At 37.1% G+C, this 22,859-nt stretch overlaps 1 protein-coding gene across 1 annotated transcript in view; it reads right to left on the bottom strand.

Moving 5' to 3' along the window:
* Positions 1-22,859, bottom strand: part of XPR1 (xenotropic and polytropic retrovirus receptor 1) — a 226,736-nt gene that overhangs the window by 15,941 nt on the left and 187,936 nt on the right. Inside the window, exon 12 of the mRNA XM_047752002.1 lies at positions 842-1,008. Coding sequence (XP_047607958.1) covers positions 842-1,008 — 167 coding nt within the window. The remainder of the gene's footprint in view (positions 1-841; positions 1,009-22,859) is intronic.

Raw genomic sequence — 22,859 nt, 5'->3', positions numbered from 1 at the left:
CTTTACGGCAGGGACTATGCTGGGCAGTGAGGGATATAGATACCTAAACAGGTAATTATAATACAATGTGATAACTGCCATAATGGAAATTTTAATAGGGTAAAATGGGATTAGGATGGATGGCTAATTATGCTTGTAGAAATAAAAAAAGGCTTCTTAGAGAAAATAATACTTAAACTGACTCTTAAAAACAAGGAATAAGAGTTTGCAAGGCAAACAAAGAGGCAAAGAGGGCATTTCAGAGGGAGGGAATTGCACGTTCACAGATAAATTATAAATGGTGGTAAGTTACTTATTCCTCTATTTTATTTTATTTTGTCTTTTTGCCATTTCTTGGGCTGCTCTTGCGGCATATGGAGGTTCCCAGGCTAGGGGTCTAATTGGAGCTGTAGCTGCCGGCCTACACCACAGCCACAGCAAAGCGGGATCTGAGCCGTGTCTGCAACCTACACCACAGCTCACGGCAACGCTGGATCCTTAACCCACTGAGCAAGGCCAGGGAGCGAACCTGCAACCTCATGGTTCCTAGTCGGATTCGTCAACCACTGAGCCACAACAGGAACTCCTATTCCTCTATTTTAGACTTTATCACATTGTATTACAATCTGTTTGTTTACCTGTTTTATAATATAGATCATGGCCTCCTTGAGAAGCAGAATTTTTACTTTATTTCCTATACTGCCCAGCATACAGTAAACATCTGATATATTTTTGTTGACTGAATGGATTAGTATTTTTTGGTAATTGTTTTCTCCAATTACATTAGCTTGGGACAGGGTATATACTGTAACAGGTACACCTGTTTTTGTTTCAAATAAACACAAGCACTCTTTGCACATACTTTCTGGGGGTATACAATTTCTTCTCGGAGGAAGGTGTTTTCTCCTGCATTCTTATCAAAAAGACCCCAGTCCATCTTCAGATCCCAGATGAGAGTATAACAGGAACTGATGATACAAAAGACAATCCACAGGTAAAAGAACACCACGGTGTCTGAGTGACCTCGTTCTAAAGAAAGAAAAGGGAAAGGGAAAAGAGAAAATGACTAGATTCAAGTAAAACTCTTCATTAAATAAAATAAATAAAAAACAGATTCTTTCTTAAGCTCCATAAAGGAAATAAGGTTTTAAGCAAATCTCCTTATAGGGTCAATGTCTAACAAAGGTGAATAATAAATCTGATTCTCCTAAAGACCAAAGTAATTACCAAACATTCATTAAGTACATAAAATTTGTACAGATGTGCATTTAGAGTTTGAAGGCTCTATGCTGAGAACATACAATTTCAAATAATTGCGATGGAGATTCTGAATATTACAAAAGATGTCATTTTAATTTTTGCCATCAGGTGGCAGCTTAGGGTAAAAGATAAAAAAAAAATTAGGAAATGCCACTGGCAAGGAATGTGCTGCATTTGCTTCAAGAAATCCTTGGATTGTTTTTATACTCCAAGAACGTTTCCTCCATATACTTAGATCTTATCAATTCTTATTGTGAAAGCAATCAGATAATTTTAATTCTAGATAAAGTGGCAGAAAGCAACAGACTGATGAGGAATGTATTTAAGCAAATTTCTCTCAAATCACAAAGCAAAGCATGATATTTTTGCTTATTCTGGACATTGTTTAATGATACAAAGGCCTAATTTGACTTTATGCTAAGAACACTATAATGTAACTTTGGGCTGAGAACACTATAAAGTGGACTAAATCAGAAGAATAAAAATAATTTACAAAGGCAGTGACACAACTGTTTCACTCTCAAGGGCTTCATATATTCTCTAATGACACTCTTCTTTGATAAGTTTGAAAATCATGATATTGTGTTCTCTGGGTATAGGATATTCGTATATAACTATTACTAATATGGCCCTCAACCATCAGGAAAAAAAAGATGTCATCTAATTTTAAAAAAAGTTTAAATTTGGTTAAGATTCCCAAAGGCTCAGAAAGTAAAGGATGTACCATGCATTATCCATTATCTTTCCTGTTAAAATAAACAAGTACTTATTAATCATTTTTAGATAATAAAGTGTTAAGTACAGGATTATTTAAAGGCACTCTGCAGTTAAAAGAGCCATTTGTTACTGATGATAAATTTGAGCTCAATAAAGTATAAGCAAAGTACTAAGGAGAATGAGAATGTTTCCAAAAGTGGGAAGTAAGAGGAAACTGCACTTGGGTTATTTCTAGAAGGATAAATAAATAGTGTTGCAAAAGTCAGGCAGATGAAGCAAGGATATTCAAGGCTAAAAGAAGATAATGAAAAAGCATGAGGGTGGGAAAATGCAAGGTATGTTTGAGAAGCTCCAAGTAATCTAAATCTAGTGTGAGTGAAACACAGAGGATGTGAGGGAGTGGGTATGATTTGAAATGAGGCTGGAAAAGACATTCTGGGTCTGGCTATAGAATCCCTTCTTCAGCCTTAGAATTAGATGTGTAATTCATAAAAATAACTGGCTGGCAGGTTGCTTTCATCAACTCAGTTTAAAAAAATTCAAATATCTCGGAGCTCTAGTGTTGTGTTAGAGTCAGTTTATACCAGCTTTATGAGCCAATTGTTAAAATTTCAAAAATTCTGCTAACTGGTTGTTGAATGGTCATTATTAAAAATTAAATGACATAAACTCATAATTAGTTACATTAAAAACAAAGGTAATAAAAACTCAAAATCCATCCCTTCCTAATTACTGTACTAAATTTTGCTATTATTCACTCTTTTAGGTTATATGTTTATTGTTATCTATGTAATGGAAACACTATACATCTTTTTCCAACATTCCATGTTAATCATCTTAGCAGCTTGAAATTGGCTGTTGTGGCAATCCATATTTATACCATATAAATCAGCAAAAACTGCAAATCATTGCCCCCGTGCCCACTCTGACCCGAGGACTGTTTTTTAAACGTATACCCGCACACCACTGTTCAGCTTCTTCTCCTGGAAAGTCAATGGTAGGTAACAGAAATAAAAGTCTTTTAAATGGTTCACAACTGATTCTAATGAACAGTCAAGCTTGGATACAAACACATTTTCAGCTTTAAATTATTTTCACAATAACTTTTCTTCATCAAAAGCAAATTGGGGAGTTCCCATCGTGGATCAGGGGAAATGAATTTGACTAGCATCCATGAGGACATAGGTTTGATCCCTGGCCTTGCTCAGTGGGTTAAGTATCCAGCATTGCCATGAGCTGTGGTGTATGTAGGCTGCAGACATGGCTCGGATCTGGCATTGCTGTAGGCCGGTGGCTATAGCTCCGATTCAACCCCTAGCCTGGGAACCTCCAAATGACACAGGTGCGCCCCTAAAAAGACAAAAAAGACAAAAAAAAAAAGCAAATTGGGTCTGGGATTTCCCTTGTGGTGCAGCAGGTTAAGGATCTGGCATTGTCACTGTAGCGGTTTGGGTCGTTACTGTGGCACAGGTTTGATCCCTGGCTGGGGAGCTTTCGCACGCTGTGGGCGTGGCCAAAAAAAGCAAATTGGGTTAATATTTATTTATTTATTAAAATTTATCATCCCATTTTCTTTTTTCTTTTTTTGACTGCTCCACATGAAGTTCCCAGGCCAGGGACCAGATCCAAGGTGCAGTGGTGACCCACATGGCAGCTGCAGCAACTCCGGATCCCCTAACTCACTGTGTTGTCTGGGGATTGAACCTGAGTCCTGAAGCTGCAGAGATGCTGCCGATCCTGTTACACCACAGTGGGAACTCTGGTTAATATTTATAACTATAGCATTGGGTCATATGGATTTATCAATTTAAAAAACCAAACAAAATATTTACTTATTATCTAGATTTAGTCAGATGTGTTCTGACATACCTGTTGACCTCATTCTATATACATATAAAGAGTCTAGCTGAGTAGTACTGTTTAATAATTAGCATCATGGTTGCACTGGAAAAAAAATCCTATAATATCTACTAAAATTTGCAAAGAATAAAGAATTTTTAGCAAATAAAGCAAAAATTCACTCTTCTCATATTTTCCAAAACAAGATCAACACAGAGATAAAGACGAAAACATTAAAAATAAAAGAGATAAAGGCTAGCAGCTTAACTGCAAATTACCCTGGCAATTCTTTTTTTTTAACTGAATGTTTACTGTGTGAAAGATGCTTTACATAAATTACCTCATTTAGTTTTTACAAGACATCATTTTGTTTGCTTGTAAAAGTGAAATGAGAATAAAGCAGTAAGTTACATTTAGCAGGAGGTAAGGAAAAACAATTATTTCTCAACTGAGTATAGGTAATACCAAATCTTATTACTGAAAGCTGATTTTCTTTCCTAATTACTAAAGAAATCATTGAGTTCAAATTACTATATGTAAGAAAATTGTGGGGAGGGGAGTTAAAAAAAAGGAATTAATAATGAAACTAAAAGTAATGTGCTAATTTTCATTTATTTCTTTTAGATTTTAAGTATAAGTTCTATGCTTAGAATATAATTCTTAAAAGGATACAATGGTTAAGTGCCTTCCTCCTTTCTAAGCCCATACTATTTCTACGAAATCTCTATGAACATACATAAGCACTTACTGATTTAAAAAACATTTTAACAGAATATTTTGGAATAAGTAATTTTTAGCTTATTGATTTCGTCAAACAATAATTAACATGCACCTGGTCTATATATGTTACATTTTGGTCTCTTTTTAATTATTACCCTCACCTGATTTTTCCCAACTTCCAAATAAGCAGTGCTTCTCCCTGGGTTCATCTGCCTTCATTAGTATTCAAGGGTTGTAGTGGGAAGATATTACCACTTTAGGCAAGCAATTACATCTAATTCTCTCTTGGCTAACTCTAGTAGCCCACTTTTGTCATGTTCAGAATCACAGAAAATCAAGTCATTGCTATTCTACCCTAAGCTTCTGTTAGACACCTGCCATTTTAGAAGTATAATTAATACCAGACATATGAATGGATGGTAATGGTATCTACTGAATCTAAAACAAATGAAAATAAACTTCTTAGAGTTTTGTACCCATCAACCATCATAGAAGGGATAAAGGAAAATAATATATAGGGAAAAGCGCTAAGACAGAAATCAGAGAAATTACATATGGACATCATCTTGAACTATATTTCAGGAAGAACAGATTAAATACCAAAAAAGTGGCACTTTGTGAAAAGAAAGTACACAGACTTCTTTCAACCAAAATTCTAGTAATAGTTTATTAGTTTTTAATCTGAAATTAAACAAGGAAACAAAAGAGATAGGACACTGTTTTCAAAGCCCAAACCTATATAGATAAACTGAGTTAAGAAACAGTTTGGCATCTAGCAAATCCTAGTTCTACTACTATAGCCAAAAAAATCAAACCATTGAATTAGGATATTAATATGGTTCTCTGAAAATTAATGGATATAGATACTTCCCTGATCTCTAGTGCATTTTAGTTAATATTTGAGGTCACATGTATTACACCTCCTCAGGTGATTATCAATTTATCCAAGGGCAGGCAAGATAAATATTATCATTCTCATTTTACAGTTAAAGAAGCTGAAGTTCAGAGAGAGTGTAAACAGTAGAAAAATAATTGGATTGGAAGTTAGAAAATCTGGGTTTGGATCCAGACTCTGCCTCCTTCCAACTCTGTGATGATAGAAAATTCATAATCTTAAAATGACAGAGACAAAAACGGAAATCATGGAGTTCCCGTTGTGGTGCAGTGGAAACAAATCCGACTAGGAACCATGAGGTTGCAGGTTTGATACCTGGCCTTGCTTACTGGGTTAAGGATCCGGTATTGCTATGAGCCGTGGTGTAGGTCACAGATGCGGCTCAGATCTGGTGTTTCTGCGGCTGTGGTATAGGCTGGCAGCTGTAGCTCCCAGTAGATCCCTAGCCTTGGAAACTCCATATACCGTGGGTGCGGCCCTAAAAAGCAAAAAAAAAAAAAAAAAAGGAAATCATTAGGCCTAAGGATTAAATGAGAAACTAGTAATAGGAATCTTTATCCAAGGAACTTTTCTTGTACTAGACAGCACTGTTTCCCTAAGTACATCTCAACTTGAAAAAGTTTCATAAAACTATTATGTAACATTAAAAAAATTTTTCTGAGGTATATGGAAAATAGAATTTAAAAACTACAGTATATTATTATTTCATAGTGTATAATATTACATTTACAGAAAAATACAGGGGTAGCTATCCCTGATTAGGAAAGGAAGATTATTAAAGGAACTCGCTTTTAACTTTATGTATTTATATATTATTTGGATTTTATTTTTACAGTAGTACTTACATATCCATGTTTTACTTATATAATTAAAACTAAAAGAAAAAGAAAGAAAGTGGCTAAGGAAAACAGTTGCTAGTGTGGTGATATTTTACAATGACATAACAAGCATTTAATGTTGCTATATCCTTTTTACTATAAAAAAGTACACAGGAATTCACTCATTCATTCATTCAACAAATGTTTACTGAATATACACTACTACTATTAGCTATGTTATTTATTATATAGTTATCATACTTAGGATTAGCTCGAAAGAAAAATAAGTTTACTTCTACATTCAACAAACATATGCTGACTGTCTACTGGGTAATCAAGTATACTTTAGAGAATGGGGATGGGGAGTTTCCATCGTGGCTCAGCAGTAACAAACCCAACTAGTGTCCATGGGGATGCAGGTTTGATCCCTAGCCTTGCTCAGGGGGTTAAAGATCCAGAATTGCAGTGAGCTGTGGTGTAGGTTGTAGATGTGGCTTGAATCCGGTGTTGTTGTGGCTGTGATGTAGGCCAGCAGCTGCAGTTCCAGCTTGACCCCTAGCCTGGGAACTTCCATATGCCATGGGTGTGGCCTTTAAAAAAAGGGGGGGGGGCATGATTTAACAAAAAAATAAATAAATAAAGAGAATGGGGATGTACTGAAGAATTATTAAGGGCTGGGTGTGAAAGAGGAGGGATGTAAAATAAACATAATCACAACTCGTAAGTGTCACTGTAGAACTGTGCATAGAGGAAGAATCAATAAGTTAGGCTTTCATGAGGAGAAATAGCCCAGAAAGGCTTCCTGGAGGAGGTGCTTACTTGAGCTGAATCTTGAAAATTAGTGGTCTTGAGTTAATCAGGTTTGTGAGGCCAACAAGCCATGTCAAAGAGTTTAAACCATTAATTCAAAAAATGAATATCTACTACATTATAATATCTACTACAGATATTATTCTAGACAACGAGTACACAGTAGTTAATCTTATTCACTGATGGGCAAATTTCCTAAACTAAATAGTTTACTATTTAGTTGGGGTAGACAATTATCAGAGATACAAATAAACAAGGTGATTTTAGGCAGTGAAAAGTGCCACGAAGAAAACAGAACACCGTAACATGATTGAGACCGGCAGAGTTCCTTTAGAGAGTGTTCAGGCAGAGGCAGTCTCCAAGCTGATACCTGAGTACTAAGAAGGAGCCAGCTACATGAAAAGCTGGAGGAAGAATTACACATATAATATTATGTTTTCTAATAACCACATTTTAAAAGCTAAAAAGAAACAGGTTAAATAAAATATATTATTAAAATTAATTTTATCTAAATGTTATTTTAATATATAATCAATAATAATATAGATCTTTTATACTTTTTTCATACTAAGTCTTTAAATCTGGTTTGTATTTTACACTTAAAGCATATCTTAATTTAGACCAGGCACATTTCAAGTGCTCAATAACTCCATGTAGCTAGGAGCTCTATTACTGTACAGTGCAGTGCTAGATATTGTATTGTAAAGGAGATGAGTTTGAAATGAGAAGACAGGAATACTGTACTAATGAAAAAGTTCTTATAGTAACCCAATGAGAAATGATGAGAGTGCCAAATCCTAACCACTAGACCACCAGGGAAAGTAAATGAAGAATGATGAGGACTAGAATTGAGTACAGACATGAGGTACAGAGAGGTCAGGCAAAAACTGAGCAATATTTAGGGACTAACATTGTCAGGAATTGGTGAACTGTGAAGATGAGATAAAAGATAGAGTCAAGGATGAACCAGGAAGATCTTAAACTGAATGAAAAAAAGTCAGGGGAGTTCCCACTGTGGCTCAGTGGTAATGAACCCGCCTAGTATCCATGAGGAAGCAGGTTTGATCTCTGGCCTTACTCAGTGGGTTAAGGATCTGATATTACCATAAGCTGAGCTATAGGTTGCAGACATGGCTTGATCTGGTGTTGCTGTGGCTGTGGTGTAGGATGGCAGCTATAGCTCTGATTCAATCCCTAGCCTGGGAACTTTCATATGCCACGAGTGTGGCCCTAAAAAAAAAAAAGCAAAAAAAAAAGCAAAAAAAAAGAAAATTAAAAAAAAGCAAAAAAAAAGAAAATTAAAAAAAAGCAAAAAAAAAAAGTCAATCAGTAGATGCACAAAATGAAAGGACAGAGGAGTTGCAACTGTTTGATTAAAATGCTTTCAAAAGCATTTAAATGCTTTCAAAAGCTTGAAACAATGAAAAAATAGAGAGCCTCAACAGAGAATAGCAAATCTCAGCAAAGAAATAGAAGATGGGAATCCTCTCTGTGGCTCAGTAGGTCAAGGATCCAATGCTATCTCTCTGAGGATGTGGGTTCGATCTCTGGCCTCACTCAGTGGGTTAAGGACTTGGAGTTGCCACAAGCTGTGCTGTTGGTTGCAGATGCAGCTAGGATCCCGTACTGCTGTGGCTGTGGTGTAGGCCTGTAGCTGCAGCTCCGATTTGATCCCTAGCCCAGGAACCTCCATATGTTACAGGCATGGCCAAAAAAAAGAAAAAAAAAAAAGAAAGAAAGAAAAGAAATAAAAGACACAAATAAAAACCAAGAGGAAATGTGAGAACTGAAAAATACAATAACCAAAATAAGCTTAATGAATGGTGTTAACAGCAGAATAGAGATGACGGAGGAAAGAGTCTACAACCTGGAAAATAGGAGAATAGAAATTACCTAATCTGAACAACAGAAAGAAAATTGAAAAAAAAAAAAAAAGATGAAAGAAAAGAGACTCAGGGACCTGTGCAACCGTTAAAAAAAAAAAAAAAAAAAGATCTAATATTTGTGTCATTAGAGCCCAGAGGGAAAGAATAGGGAGGAGCTGAAAAAGTACTTGAAGAAATAATGGCTGACAACTCTTCAAGTTTGGTAAGAGACATACACCTACAGATTAAAGAAGTTGAGCAAATCTCAAATAAAACAAACCCAAAGAAACTATGCCAAAACACAAAATAATCAAACTTCTGAAAACTAAAGATTGGAGCTCAGCGGGTGGCTCAGCGGATTAAGGATCTGGTGTTGCCACTGCTGTGGTGCAGGTTTGATCCCTGGCCTAGGACCTTCCACATGCCATGGGTGTGACCAAACAAAAAAACAACTGCCCCCCTACCCCAAACCCTAAAGACAAAAGATAAAACCCTTGAAAGCAGCCAAGAAAAACCCAACACCTTAACAGACAGGGTTGTAACAATGTGAGTGATAGCAGATTTCTCAGAAGAAATCTTTTGGAGGCCAGTAGGAAGTAGCACAAAATCTGTCAAGTGCTGGAAAAAAAAGAACTATAAACCCACATTTTGTTGCTGCTGTTGTTGCTTTTTAGGGCCACACCCACAGCACATGGAAGTTCCCAGGCTAGGGGTTGAACTGGAGCTACAGCTGCTGGTCTATGCCACAGCCATAGCAATGTGGGCTCCGAGCCATGTCTGTGATTTACAACACAGCTCACAGCAATGCTGGATCCTTAACCCACTGAACAGGGCCAGGGATTGAACCTGCATTCTCATGGATCCTAGTTGGGTTTGTTAACTGTTGAGTTACGAAGGGAACTCCTAAACCCATATCTTATACTGAAGGTATACAGATTCTTTTTTTTTGGCAGGGAGGGCCATGCCCATGGCCTGTGGAAGTTCCTGAGCCAGGGATCCAACCTGTGCCACAGCAGTGATCCAAGCGGCTACCTTGACAATGCCAGATCTTTAACTTGCTGTGCTGCAAGAGAATAACCCAATGTCTATACTATACTCAGTATCATTCAAAAAATGAAGGGGAAATCAGAACGCTCTCAGATAAATGAAAACTAAGAGAATAGTTTTCTAAAAGAAAAGAACTGTTGAATTCTCTCAACAGAAAGAAAATAACAAAGGAAGGAGCCTAAGAACTTCAAGACAGAAGAAAGAACCCAGTGAGCAAAAATATGGATAAATATAACAGGCTTTTATTTTCTTCTTGAGTTTTCCAAAGAATGCTTGACAGCTGAGGCAAAAATTATAACACTGTTCGACATGGTTCTAAATTAATGGAGAAAATACTTAAAACCATTACATTATAAATGAAGGAGGGTAAAGAGATATAAAGGGAGGTATAAAGTTTAGATATAAAGTTTTTATAAGTCACTCAAACTGGTAAAATGATGACACTAGGACATTGTGCTAAGTTATGCATATATATAACATAATACTGAGACCAACCACTAAAAAAGCTATATAAAGAGAGAAGGTAAAAAATGTTATAGATAATCACAATGGAAATTTTAAAATATTCAAGTAAAAACAGAGAAAGCCAGAAAAGAAAATGGCATACTTAAATTCTAACCTATCGATAATTTCATTAGGAGTTCCCATTGTGGCTCAGCAGTAATGAACTGACTATTATCCATGAGGATGTGCGTTTGACCACTGGCTCTGCTCAGTGGGTTAAGGATCCGATGTTGCTGTGAACTGCAGTGTAGGCCGCAGATGCAGCTTGGATCTGGTATTGCTGTGGCTATGGCATAGGCCAGCAGCTGCAGCTCCAATTCGACCCCTTTCCTGAGAACTTCCATATGCTGTGGGGTAGGCCCTAAAAAGAAAAAAAATTTTTTTCATTAAATGTCAATGGTGTAAATATATCAATTAAAAGAGACTAGCCAAAGGGATTAAAAACTATGTGTTTTTGTTTTTTCTTTTTATGACCACACCTATGGTATATGGAAGTTCCTGGGCTAGGGGTCGAATTAGAGCTGCAGCTGCTGGCCTATGCCACAGCCACAGCATCACCAGATCCGAGCTGCATTTGCAACCTTTGCTGCAGCTTGTGGCAATGCCAGATCCTTAACCCACTGAGCAAGGCCAGGGATCAAACCCATATCCTCAGAGACTCGTCAAGTTCTTAACCCACTGAGCCACAATGGAAACTCCAGGTATTAAAAAACAATGACCTAAATACATTCTGTCTGTAAGAGCTTACTTCAAGTATAGTAATATAGCTATGTTGACGGTAAAAGCATAAAAAAGTATGCATCATGTAAACATTACTCAAAAGCAAGCAGGGTGGTTATTTTACTATCAAATAAAGTAGATTTCAGAGCAAAGAAAATTACTGGAGACAGACAGGGCCATTATATAAGCATAACAGAGTCAGTCTACCAAGAAGATGTAGCAATCCAATTGTATCTATAACAAACCACTACACTAGCAAAACATGTGAAACAAAAATTGATAGAATTGAAAATAAAAATAGGCAAATCCACAAGTATAGTTGGAGATCTCAACTCTCCTCAGAGTTTCCGCCATGGCTCAGTGGAAACAAATCTGACTAGCATCCACAGGTTCGATCCCTGGCCTCACCCTGTGGGTTAAGGATCCAGCGTTGCCATGAGCTTCAGTGTAGGTTTCAGACACGGCTTGGATCTGGCATTGCTGTGGTTGTGGCGTAGGCCAACGGCTACAGCTCCATGTTGACCCCTAGCCTGGGAACCTCCATATGCCACAGGTGCGGCCCTATAAGACAAAACCCTCCAAAAAACCAAAAATCAACTCTCCACCTCAACAACTAATGGAACAAGTAGACAGAAAATAAGCAAAGATATAGAATTCAACAACATCATCAACTAAAGGGATCTAATAAACACTCCATCCTTCAACAGCAGACTACACAGTCTCTTCAAGTGTTCAATGAACATATGCCAAGACAGATCATAAAAAATCAACAACAGAAAAGTCTTCAAACACTTGAAAACTAAACAACACACTAGCAAATAATTCATGGACCAAAGACAAAGTCTCAAGGGAAATTTTAAAAATGCATGAAAAATGAAAATGAAAACATAACATATTAAAATTTGCAGGACATGGCTAAGACAGTGCTGAGAGGGAAATGCACACAGCATTATACATATAATTATATACAGAACTGCATACATGAGAAAAGAGAAAAAGTCTCAAGTCAATAATCTAAGAACTTACCTCAAGAACCTAGAAAAAGAAAAGCAAAATAAATCCAAACAAAGCAAGCAGAAGGAAGGAAATAATAAAGCTAAGCACGGAAATCAATGAAATTGAAAAAGAAAACAGGGAAAAAATGAAACAAAAAACTGGTTCCTTGAAAAGATCAATAAAATGACAACCCTCTAGTATAGCTGACAAAGAACAGAGAAGAAGACATATATTACCAATATCAGGAATGAAACAGAATTATCTCTACCAATCCTAAAGACATCAAAAGGATAATAAGGGAATACTATAGATAACTCTACACCCATAAATTTAGATGAAATGGACCAAATTCCCAAAAAATAAAGACTATCACAACTCACCCATTTTGAAATACATAATTTGAACAGTCTTATAATTACCAAGGAAACTGAATTTACAACTTAAAAACTACTCCCAAATAAATCTCCAGACCCAAGAGAATTTTCACTTGAGAATTCCACCAAACTTTTAAAGAAGAAATCTTCCACAAATTAGAAGTGATAAAACTATCCGATTTTTTATGAAATTAGTTTTACGTCTATACCAAAACCAAAGACAGTACACAAAAAGTATAGACCAATATCCCTTGTGAACAAAAACATAAAAACCCTTGACAAGATATTAGCAAATTGAATTCAGCAACATATAGGAAGAATTATTCACCATGACCAAGTGGGGTTTATTCCAGATATGTTAAATGCTGTTTCAATATTCAAAAATTAATAATGTAATTCAACATCTTATTTATTTATTTATTATTTTTGTCTTTTTAGGGCTGTGCACCCATGTCACATGGAGGTTCCCAAGCTAAGGGTCCAATCTGAGCTGTAGCTGCTGGCCTATGCCACAGGCACTGAAATACCAGATCTAAGCTGCATCTGCAAACTACACCACAGTCACGGCAACACTGGATCCTTAACCCATGGAGTGAGGCCACGAATCAAACCTTTGTTCTCACGGATGCTAGTCAGATTCATTTTCCTCTGAGCCATGACAGGAACTCCTAATTCAACATTTTAATGAGCTAAAACATTAGATGAAAAATGACATGATCATTTTATACACTAGGCAAAGCACTTGAAAAAAAATCAACACCCAACATGATTAAAAAAAAAAAAAAAACCTCTCAGAAAAAAGGAATAGAGAGGAACTTCCTCAACAAAACTTAATAAAGCTTCCTCAATAAAAACCCTACCGCATTAACTGAGGAAATTTTATTTATTATACTTACTGGTAAAAAACTGAATGCTTTTTAGCTCCCCCCTAAGATTAGAAACAAGCAAGGGTATCTGCTCTTACCAATCTTATTCAATATAGCATTGGAAGCTTGAGCCAATGTAATAAGGTTAAAAAAAAAAACAAAACCCATAATCCCCCAAAACAAAATGAAAGAACAAACAAAAAAACCGAAAGGAAGTAAAAGGCATAGAAATTGGAAAGGAAGAAATAAAACTGTCCCTTTCTGCGGATGATGACTGTTTACGTGGCTAATGCCTTCTTTGGCAAAAAACCCTCCTTGGATGAATGAATTCAGCATGGCTTCAGGATAAAAGACAAACATACAAAAAATCAACTGTATTTTTATATACTAGCAATGAACACACAGACACCAAAATTTAACAATACAATATCATCCTTTACAATTACTTAAAAATGTAGTTCCCATTGTGGCACAGTGTAAATGAATCCAACTAGCATCCACAAGAGTCCGGGTTCAATCCCTGGCCCCGCTCTTTGGGTTAAGGATTTGGCATTACCATGAGCTGTGGTGTAGGCCACAGATGCATCTCAGATCCTGTGTTGCTGTAGCGTAGGCGGGCAGTTGTAGCTCCGATCTGACCCCTAACCTGGGAATTTCCATTGTCTTGGGTGCGGCCCTAAAAAGCAAAAAAACCCACCACAGACACAAAAAACAAAACAAAACAAGCCCCAATTGCTCAAAAAAAAGTGAGAAATTTGTACACTGAAAAATAAAAAATGTTGATGAGAGAAATCAACGAAGATTTAAATAAATGTAGAGAGATTTGACACAGTGAAGAGGTCAATTCTCCCCAAACTGATATACAGGTTTAATACAATTCTTACTGAAATTGTAGCAAGATTTTTTTGTACACATAGACAGTACTATTCTAAAATTCATACAGAAAGGCAAAAGAACTAGAATAGCTAAAACTTTTTTGAAAAAGAATAATAAAGTAGGAGGATAAAGATTTATTATATAGGAGTTCCCATCTGTGGCACGGCGGAAATGAATCCGACTAGGAACCTTGAGGTTGTGGGTTTAATCCCTGGTCTTGCTCAGTGAGTTAAGGATCTGGCGTTACTGTGGCTGTGGCATAGGCCGGCAGCTGTACCTCTGATTTGACCCCTAGCCTGGGAACCTGCATATGCCACAGGTGGGGCCCTAAAGAGCTAAAAAAAAAAAAAAATTTATTATACAGCTGCAGTAATTAAGATTGTGTGGTATTGGCAAAGGATAGATACATGGTCAGTGGAACAAAATAGAGAATTCAAAAACAGATCCACAGAAACATTCCTAACTAATTTTTTTTTTGTCTTTTGTCTTTTTTGTTGTTGCTATTTCTTGGGCCGCTCCCGCGGCATATGGAGGTTCCCAGGCTAGGGGTTGAATCGGAGCTGTAGCCACCGGCCTACGCCAGAGCCACAGCAACGCAGGATCCGAGCCGCATCTGCAACCTACACCACAGCTCACGGCAACGCCGGATCCTTAACCCACTGAGCAAGGGCAGGGACCGAACCCGCCACCTCATGGTTCCTAGTCGGATTCGTTAACCACTGCGCCACGACGGGAACTCCTTTTTTTTTTTTCCCTAACTAATTTTTGACAGAAGCACAAAAGCAATTTAATAGGCGAAAGACAACTCTTTCAACTAAAGGTATTGGAGCAACTGGACATCCATAGGCAAAATACAAACTTCAACCTATCTCACACCTTATACAAAACAAACTCAATCATGAATTTAAACATAAGACATAAAACTATAAGACTCTTAGGAAATAACAGAGAAGCCTACAGGATCTAGGGCTAGGCAAAAAGCTCTTAAGACTTGAAACCAAAGGCATGGTCCATAAAAGAAAAAGAAATGATAAGCTTGACTTCATTACAGTTAAAAACTTCTGTTTTGTGAAAGACCATGTTAAGAGGACGAAAAGACAAGCTGCAGATGTGGAGAATATATTTGCTAATATTACACAACTTGTATCCAAAATATACAGAGAACTCTTAAAACCTAATAATAACAAAACAACCTAATTTAAAAATGGTTAAGAGGTCTGAACACACCTTATCAAAGAACATACATGGATGGCAAATAAGCATATGAAGATATGCTCAATATCATATGTCACTGGGGAAATGCAAATTAAAACAGTAATAAGATACCACTATGCAACTATTAGAGTGGCTAAAATCCAAAAAACTGACAATATCAAATGATAACAAGGATGTAGAGCAGCAGGAATGCTTGTTCATTGCTGGTAGAATGCAATATGCTTCAGCCACTTTGAGAGACAGTTTGGCAGCTCCTTAAAAGCTAAGAGGAGTTCTACTGTAAGATGCAGCAATTATACTCCTAGGCTAAGCTGAGTTAAAACCACACAGAAACCAGCATACGGAGTTCTCTTACGGCACTGAGGATTAAGTATCTGGCTTTGTCACTGGAGTGACCTGGGTCACTGCCATGGTGCAGGTTCAATCCTTAGCTCAGGAAATTTCACATGTCTTAGGCATAGCCAATAGACCCAAAAAACCAAAAATCAAAACACAGCAATCATCCCAAAACCACAGCACATGGACACCTACAGCAGATTTATTTAAAATTGCCAAAAATTTGTGTTTTTTTTTTGTTTTGTTTTTGCTTTCTAGGGCCACACCTGTGACATATGGAGGTTCCCAGGCTAGGGGTCGAATTGGAGCTGCAGCTGCTAGCCTACGCCACAGCCACAGCAACACTAGATCTGAGCTGCATCTGTGACTTCCACTGCAGCTCACGGCAACACTGGATCCTTAACTCATTGAGTGAGGCCAGGGATCGAACCCTTGTCCTCATGGATGCTAGTCAGGTTTGTTACCACTAAGCAACAATGGGAACTCCAAAAATTGCCAAAAATTTGAAATGACCAAGATGTCTCTCTAGCGAAGAGATGAGCAAACTGGTACATCCATGTAATAAAGTATTATTCAGCAGTAAAAAGAAATGAACTGTCAAGCCAGAAAAAGACACTGGAAAAACCTTAAATGCCTACTGCTGAGTGAAAGAAGTCAGTCTGGAAAGGCCATCTGCTATTGGTTCCAGCTATATGATATTTTGGCAAAAGCAAATCTATAGAGTTAGTAAAAAATCAGTGGTTGCTCACAGGGAGGAAGTAGAGGAATGAAAAGGTGTAGACAGAGGATTTTTAGGATAAGGAAACTATTCTACATGAAACTGTAATGGGGAATACATGTCATTACGCATTTGTCAAATCTCACAGAACTGTACAGTACAAAGACTGAATCCTAATGTAATCTATGGACTACAGTTAGTAATAATTTATTCATATTGGCTCACTGATTATAACAAATGCACCACACTAATGCAAGGTATTAATAATAGGGGAAATTTTGTGAGAGTGGGGTGGGGGTGGGGCAGATATAAGGAGTCCTATTATCTACTCATTTATTCTGTAAATCTAAAACTGTATTAAAAAAACAAGTCCATTAATATTTAAAAAAAGATAAGCTAGGAAGTTCCCTTGTGGCACAGCAGGTTAAGGACCTGTGGCACAGGCCACAATTGCAGTGTGGGTTCAATTCCTGGCCCAGGAACTTCCATATGCCATGGGTGTGGCCAAAAAATTTAAAAAAGATAAGCTAATGACTGGAAGAAAACATATGTAAATATTATCCAATAAAGGACAAGTATCTTATATGTATAAAAAACTCTAAAAACTGAGCAATAAAACAGGGAACAATCTAATTAGAAAATGGGCAAAAGACACAAACAGGCATTTCACTGAAGAGGATATACAGATGGCAAACAGGCATATGAAAAGATTTTCAAGAGAATTAAAACCACAATGAGGTATCATTACACACCTAAAAGAATGGCTAAAATAGAGTGACATCATCAAAAGCTGGAGAGGATCTAGAGAAACTAGACCACTCATACATTGCTGACGAGAATATAAAACGGTACAGCTGGAGTTCCCTGGCAGTGTATAGCAGGTTAAGAATCCAACTAGTATCCATGAGGACATGGGTTCAATCCCTGGCCTCACTCACTGGGTTAAGGATTTGGCATTGCTGTGAGCTGTGGTATAGGTCACAGATGTGGCTAAGATCCTGTGTTGCTATGGCTGTGGTGAAGGCCGGCAGCTGCAGCTCCAATTTGATCCCTAGCATGGGAACTTCCATATGCCACAGGTATAGCCCTAAAAAAAATTTTTTTTTTTTTTAAAAAGGTACAGCTATTTTGTAAACAGTTTGGCAGTTTTTACATAAACTAAACATGCAGCTACTAAACTACCAAGCAACTGCACTCTTGAGCATTTATTACAGAGAAATGATGATTTATATTCACCAAAGCCTGTACATGGATGTTTATAGAACTTATATTCATAATAGCCCAAACTGGAAACAACGCAAATATCATTTAGGGAGTGAATGGTTAAACTATGGTATATCCATACTACAGAATACTACTCAGCAATAAAAAGGAACAAATGTATTGATTTACACAACCTAGATGAATCTCCTTAAAATTATGCAGAGTGAAAAAAAGCAGATCTCAAAAACTTTATAGGACTATATGATCTCATTTCTATAACATGACAAAACTACCAAAAAGAGAACATGGTTGTGGTTGTCAGGAGCTAGGGAGAAAGTGGGGGCAGTAGGAAAGAGGGTGTGAATATGAAAAAAGCAACACTTTGGGACTGAAATTGTTCTGTATTGGGACTGTATCAAGGTCAATATCCTGGTTGTGACACTGTACTATTACTTCTGTAATATGTTACCATTGAGAAACTGTGTGAAGAGTATATGCAATCTCTGTATTATTTCTAACAACTACATGTGTATCTATAATTATCTCAAAATAAAAAGTTAATTAAAAAAAGAAAACTTTGCTCTTCCTCAAAACCTTCGCTGAATTCACTGTCTCATCTAAACCACTTTGGTACCCTATACAATAGTGATAATACAGTATCATCACACTTTTCATGTTTACTTTAATCTGTTATTGTCCCTTACTAAACTATGAACTCCAAGAGAATGTCTTAAAGGTAAGATAGGCTGTGTTCTTTTAAATACAATGGAACATTAGCCAGCCACAAGAAGATTGAAATAATGCCATTTGTCGCAACATGGATAGACCCAGAGATTAACATACTAAGTAAAGTAAGCCAGAAAGAAACAAATATCATATTGACATTATTTATATGTGGAATCTAAAAAAAATAAAAAAGACTTTATTTACAAAACAGAAACAGATGCATAGACATAGAAAACAAACTAATGGTTACCAAAGGTAAAAGGTGGGGGAAGGGCAAATTAAAGATCTGGGATTAACAGATACACACTATTATCCATAAAACAGATAAACAACAAGGACCCATATTCAGGGAACTATATTCAATATCTTGTAATATCCAAAATGGAACAGAATCTGAAAAAGTATATACATATATGTATATATATGTACACACACACATAACTGAACTACTTTATTGTATACCTGAAACATTGTAAACCAGCTATACTTCAATAAAAAATAAAAATTAAAAATAAAAGATATGTTGTGCTCACCTATGTAGGCCTATCATATGGCACAGTCTGACACACTGTAGGTGTTTGGTAAATGTTGAATAAAACAGATGTACGAATGTAATCAATAAGGCAATTCAATTATTATATTGTACTTATATTCAGTTTACCATCTGTATAGATCCTTATTTACTGGCTCTTAAATAACAAAATGATCTATTCAGTTATTTTATTAAAGACTGACTTCTGACTTTCCTTACTCCTTTAGGAATATAATTAAATAAACTCTGGAATAGATAAAATTATGTGTTCCTGCCTTTTCACCTGCAAAGAGACACAGTTTCACTTACTTAACTGCATGGAATGCTACTGACCAAAAAAACATAAGGGTGCTTAAAGTTTTTGTTTGTTTGTTTTGGTCATGCCCATGGCATGTGGAAGTGTCTGGGCCAGGGACCAAATCCATGCCACAGCCAGTGACAATGCTGGATCCTTAACCCATGGGGCCACCAGGGAACTCTTAAAAGCTTTTGACATTGTCTCTAGTGTTTATTTTATGAGGCTATTAAAAAATCTTCAAGCAGTTCCCATCATGGCTCCATGGAAATCAACCTGACTAGTATCCATGAGGTCACAGGTTCAATCACTGGCCTCACTCAGTGGGTTAAGGATCCAGCAGTGCCATGAGCTGTGGTGTAGGTTGCAGATGTGGCTTGAATCTGGCATTGCTGTAGCTGTGGTGCAGGCTGGTAGCTGTAGCTCTGATTTGACCCCTAGCCTGGAAACCTCCACATGCCGCAGGTAAAGCCCTAAAAAGACAAAAAAGAAAAAAAAAAGTTTCAAGTACTACATTCCTATATATTGGAATGTTTTTCTTAATTAAACTGGAAAAAATTAAATCATAAACACAAGCTAAAATTATAGCCAATGAGAAATGGAAATAAGATTGTATAAGATTTAAGCAGTCATAATAGCAGGGTACAGTTAATAAGAGTTGAATAAAAAATAACAATATATATTCCATATTATGATTAATTAACAGATCTAAAAAGGTAGCAGTAAGAATATATATAACAGCAAGCAAGCACAGAAAAAGATGGAAGCCAAAATCTTTTCTACCATTTTCCACACAACCTGCCAATACTCTAAACTAGTATAACATATCAGATCTAAAAAAAGCCATCTGAAATCTCAGCGTCCAAGACTGTATTGCCTTTTTATAGAAACCTTCACTTGATGCCTTTTCTTTCAAGTTGGGTATTAGAAACAGAGTAAAACCTTCATCATCCCAAACTTTACCAGTACTTCTGAAACACCTATTCGAATACTGAAGCTAGGGACCATCTCATCAATCACAGTATCAATCTACTTTGAGACTTAGTTAAAAATAAAAAGTTTAATCTCTAATGACTTTCAGCAGAATACAAGCTGATGGGAAAACATAAAATCCTTTTGTCAGAAAAGAACCCTTGGTACTTCTTTCTTGGTGAGTGTGTGTGTGTGTGTGTGTGTGTGTGTGTATGTTGAGACTTTCATTAGAGTTACACTTCCAGTCTGTTTCTGCCCTGCTCTCTCATTCCTCTCTAAGGAACTTATTAACACATACTTTCTTAAAGCTTTCTTATGAAGTGGGGACTCTGTTATCAGGTAACATGTCCAAGGCGCATGTGATCCAAAACCCATGGCCTCATTCAGTATGTTCTACTACCTCTCTACCATATACTGCATGACTGTCTAAGACCTTGCAAATAGTACAGTAAGAAGAAACAGTATGCAAATCCAGATGTTTCCATATTTGTTTAACACCACATTTGTTTACCATCTCCTTCTCTACTTTCTACTAGTGTTTACTTAAGTGTGGTCAGTGAATTATCTTTAGTAGAAGCACTACTATAGGAGGTACATATTAAAAATGTAAATTTCTGGATCATCACCCTAATCCTACTGAATTAGAATGAAAGTGGGCCCAAGATCATTCATTTTTAAGTAATAATCAATGGTAATTCATACATATACCAAAGTTTGAGGGACACGGCATTACATTTTGCTGCCTTGTTGGAAATAACTTTTTATCTTTTTTTTTTTTTTTGTCTTTTCGCCATTTCTAGGGCCACATCCATGGCATACGGAGGTTCCCAGGCTAGGGGTCCAATCGGAGCTGTAGCTGCCAGCCTACGCCAGAGCCACAGCAGCGCAGGATCCGAGCCGTGTCTGCGACCTACACCCACAGCTCACAGCAACGCTGGATTGTTAACCCCATGAGCAAGGGCAAGGATCGAACCTGCAACCTCATGGTTCCCTGTCGGAGTCGTTAACCACTGCGCCACCACGGGAACTCAGGAAATAACTTTTTAGAGTAGAACAAGGAATGGATTCAGACTTAGAATTCTGGTTTTGCTACTTACTTCCATGTGACCCAAGCAATTAAATTTCCTGATATATTAAAAAAATAGTAATACCTACTTTCTCTCCAAGGTAATATCAGGTTCAAAATGAAATAATGTGTGCCAAGATGCTACATACTGGCAAACAGCTCCATTAGAATGACAATATAAAGAGCTGAAGGAGCCTTAGAAAGACAGTCTAGGCCAATTCTTTTTCATTCTTTAAATGAATATTTTCCTGTTTACAAAAGAATTGTACACGCACCATAAAATTCATAAAAGGGCAAATAAGGTGAGAGCACTGGACAACCATATTATCTATAAATGTTATTTTTACTTATACTTTAAAAAGTTTTTTTTTTTTTTTTTAGGGCTGCACCCACAGCATGTGAAAGTTCCCAGGCTACGGATCAAATTGGAGCTGCAGCTGCCAGCCTACACCACAGCCACAACAACTTGGGATCCGAGCCGCATCTGTGACCTACACCACAGCTCAGAGCAATGCCAGATCCTTAACCCACTAAGTGAGGCCAGGGATCAAACCCTCATCCTCATGGATACTAGTTGGGCTCTTAACCTGCTGAGCCATGATGGGAACTCCTAAAAAGTTTTACTATTCTTACTTTCTTTTCATTTTCCTACGGAATAATTACAATTAACCTTTAAATGAAACATGCTCTAGGGTATTATTTAGAGGCAACGAAAAAGTATTTACCGAGAGCCCTGAGAATCCCATATGAGGAAACAGAAATGCAACACATCAACGTGATATTTAAATAGTTGGTATATGCTTTATTTTCCCTCCTATTAAGTAGGAGCACTATTTTTAAAAAATCATTTTGGCCACACCCCTGGCACGCAGAAAATCCTGGGCGGAGGATTGAATCCGTGCCACAGAAGTGACCTGAGTCATAGCAGTGACAATGCTGGATCCTCAACCCGCTGCATCACCTGAGAACTCCACTATTTTTTTAGTATGTAAAGAAAATACTGCTTTTACTATAAGAAAAATTTCTTTCACACTAAACATTCCAATTAAAATCATATTTTATACCTCATTCAAAATAATACCAATGAAACTAAGTACTAGCTCACTGATCTTTCTATATTTCATTTGCTACATTTTAGGAAGCATGCTGGAATGTTTATTAAAAATATATACTAAGGAAATAACCAGCCAGCTTCAAAAAATATTTAATTAGCTAGTATTTCTTTTTTTCTTTTTTTTTTTTGTCTTTTTGTCTTTGTTGTTGTTGTTGTTGCTATTTCTTGGGCCGCTCCCGCGGCATGTGGAGGTTCCCAGGCTAGGGGTCCAATCGGAGCTGTAGCCACCGGCCTACGCCAGAGCCACAGCAACGCGGGATCCGAGCCGCGTCTGCAACCTACACCACAGCTCACGGCAACGCCGGATCGTCAACCCACTGAGCAAGGACAGGGACCGAACCCGCAACCTCATGGTTCCTAGTCGGATTCGTTAACCACTGCGCCACGACGGGAACT

This window comes from Phacochoerus africanus, chromosome 11, assembly GCF_016906955.1.
Source record: "Phacochoerus africanus isolate WHEZ1 chromosome 11, ROS_Pafr_v1, whole genome shotgun sequence".
NCBI lineage: Eukaryota > Metazoa > Chordata > Mammalia > Artiodactyla > Suidae > Phacochoerus > Phacochoerus africanus.
The sequence above is the reverse complement of the archived record's forward strand: the minus strand, read 5'-3'. Positions and strand labels throughout refer to the sequence as shown.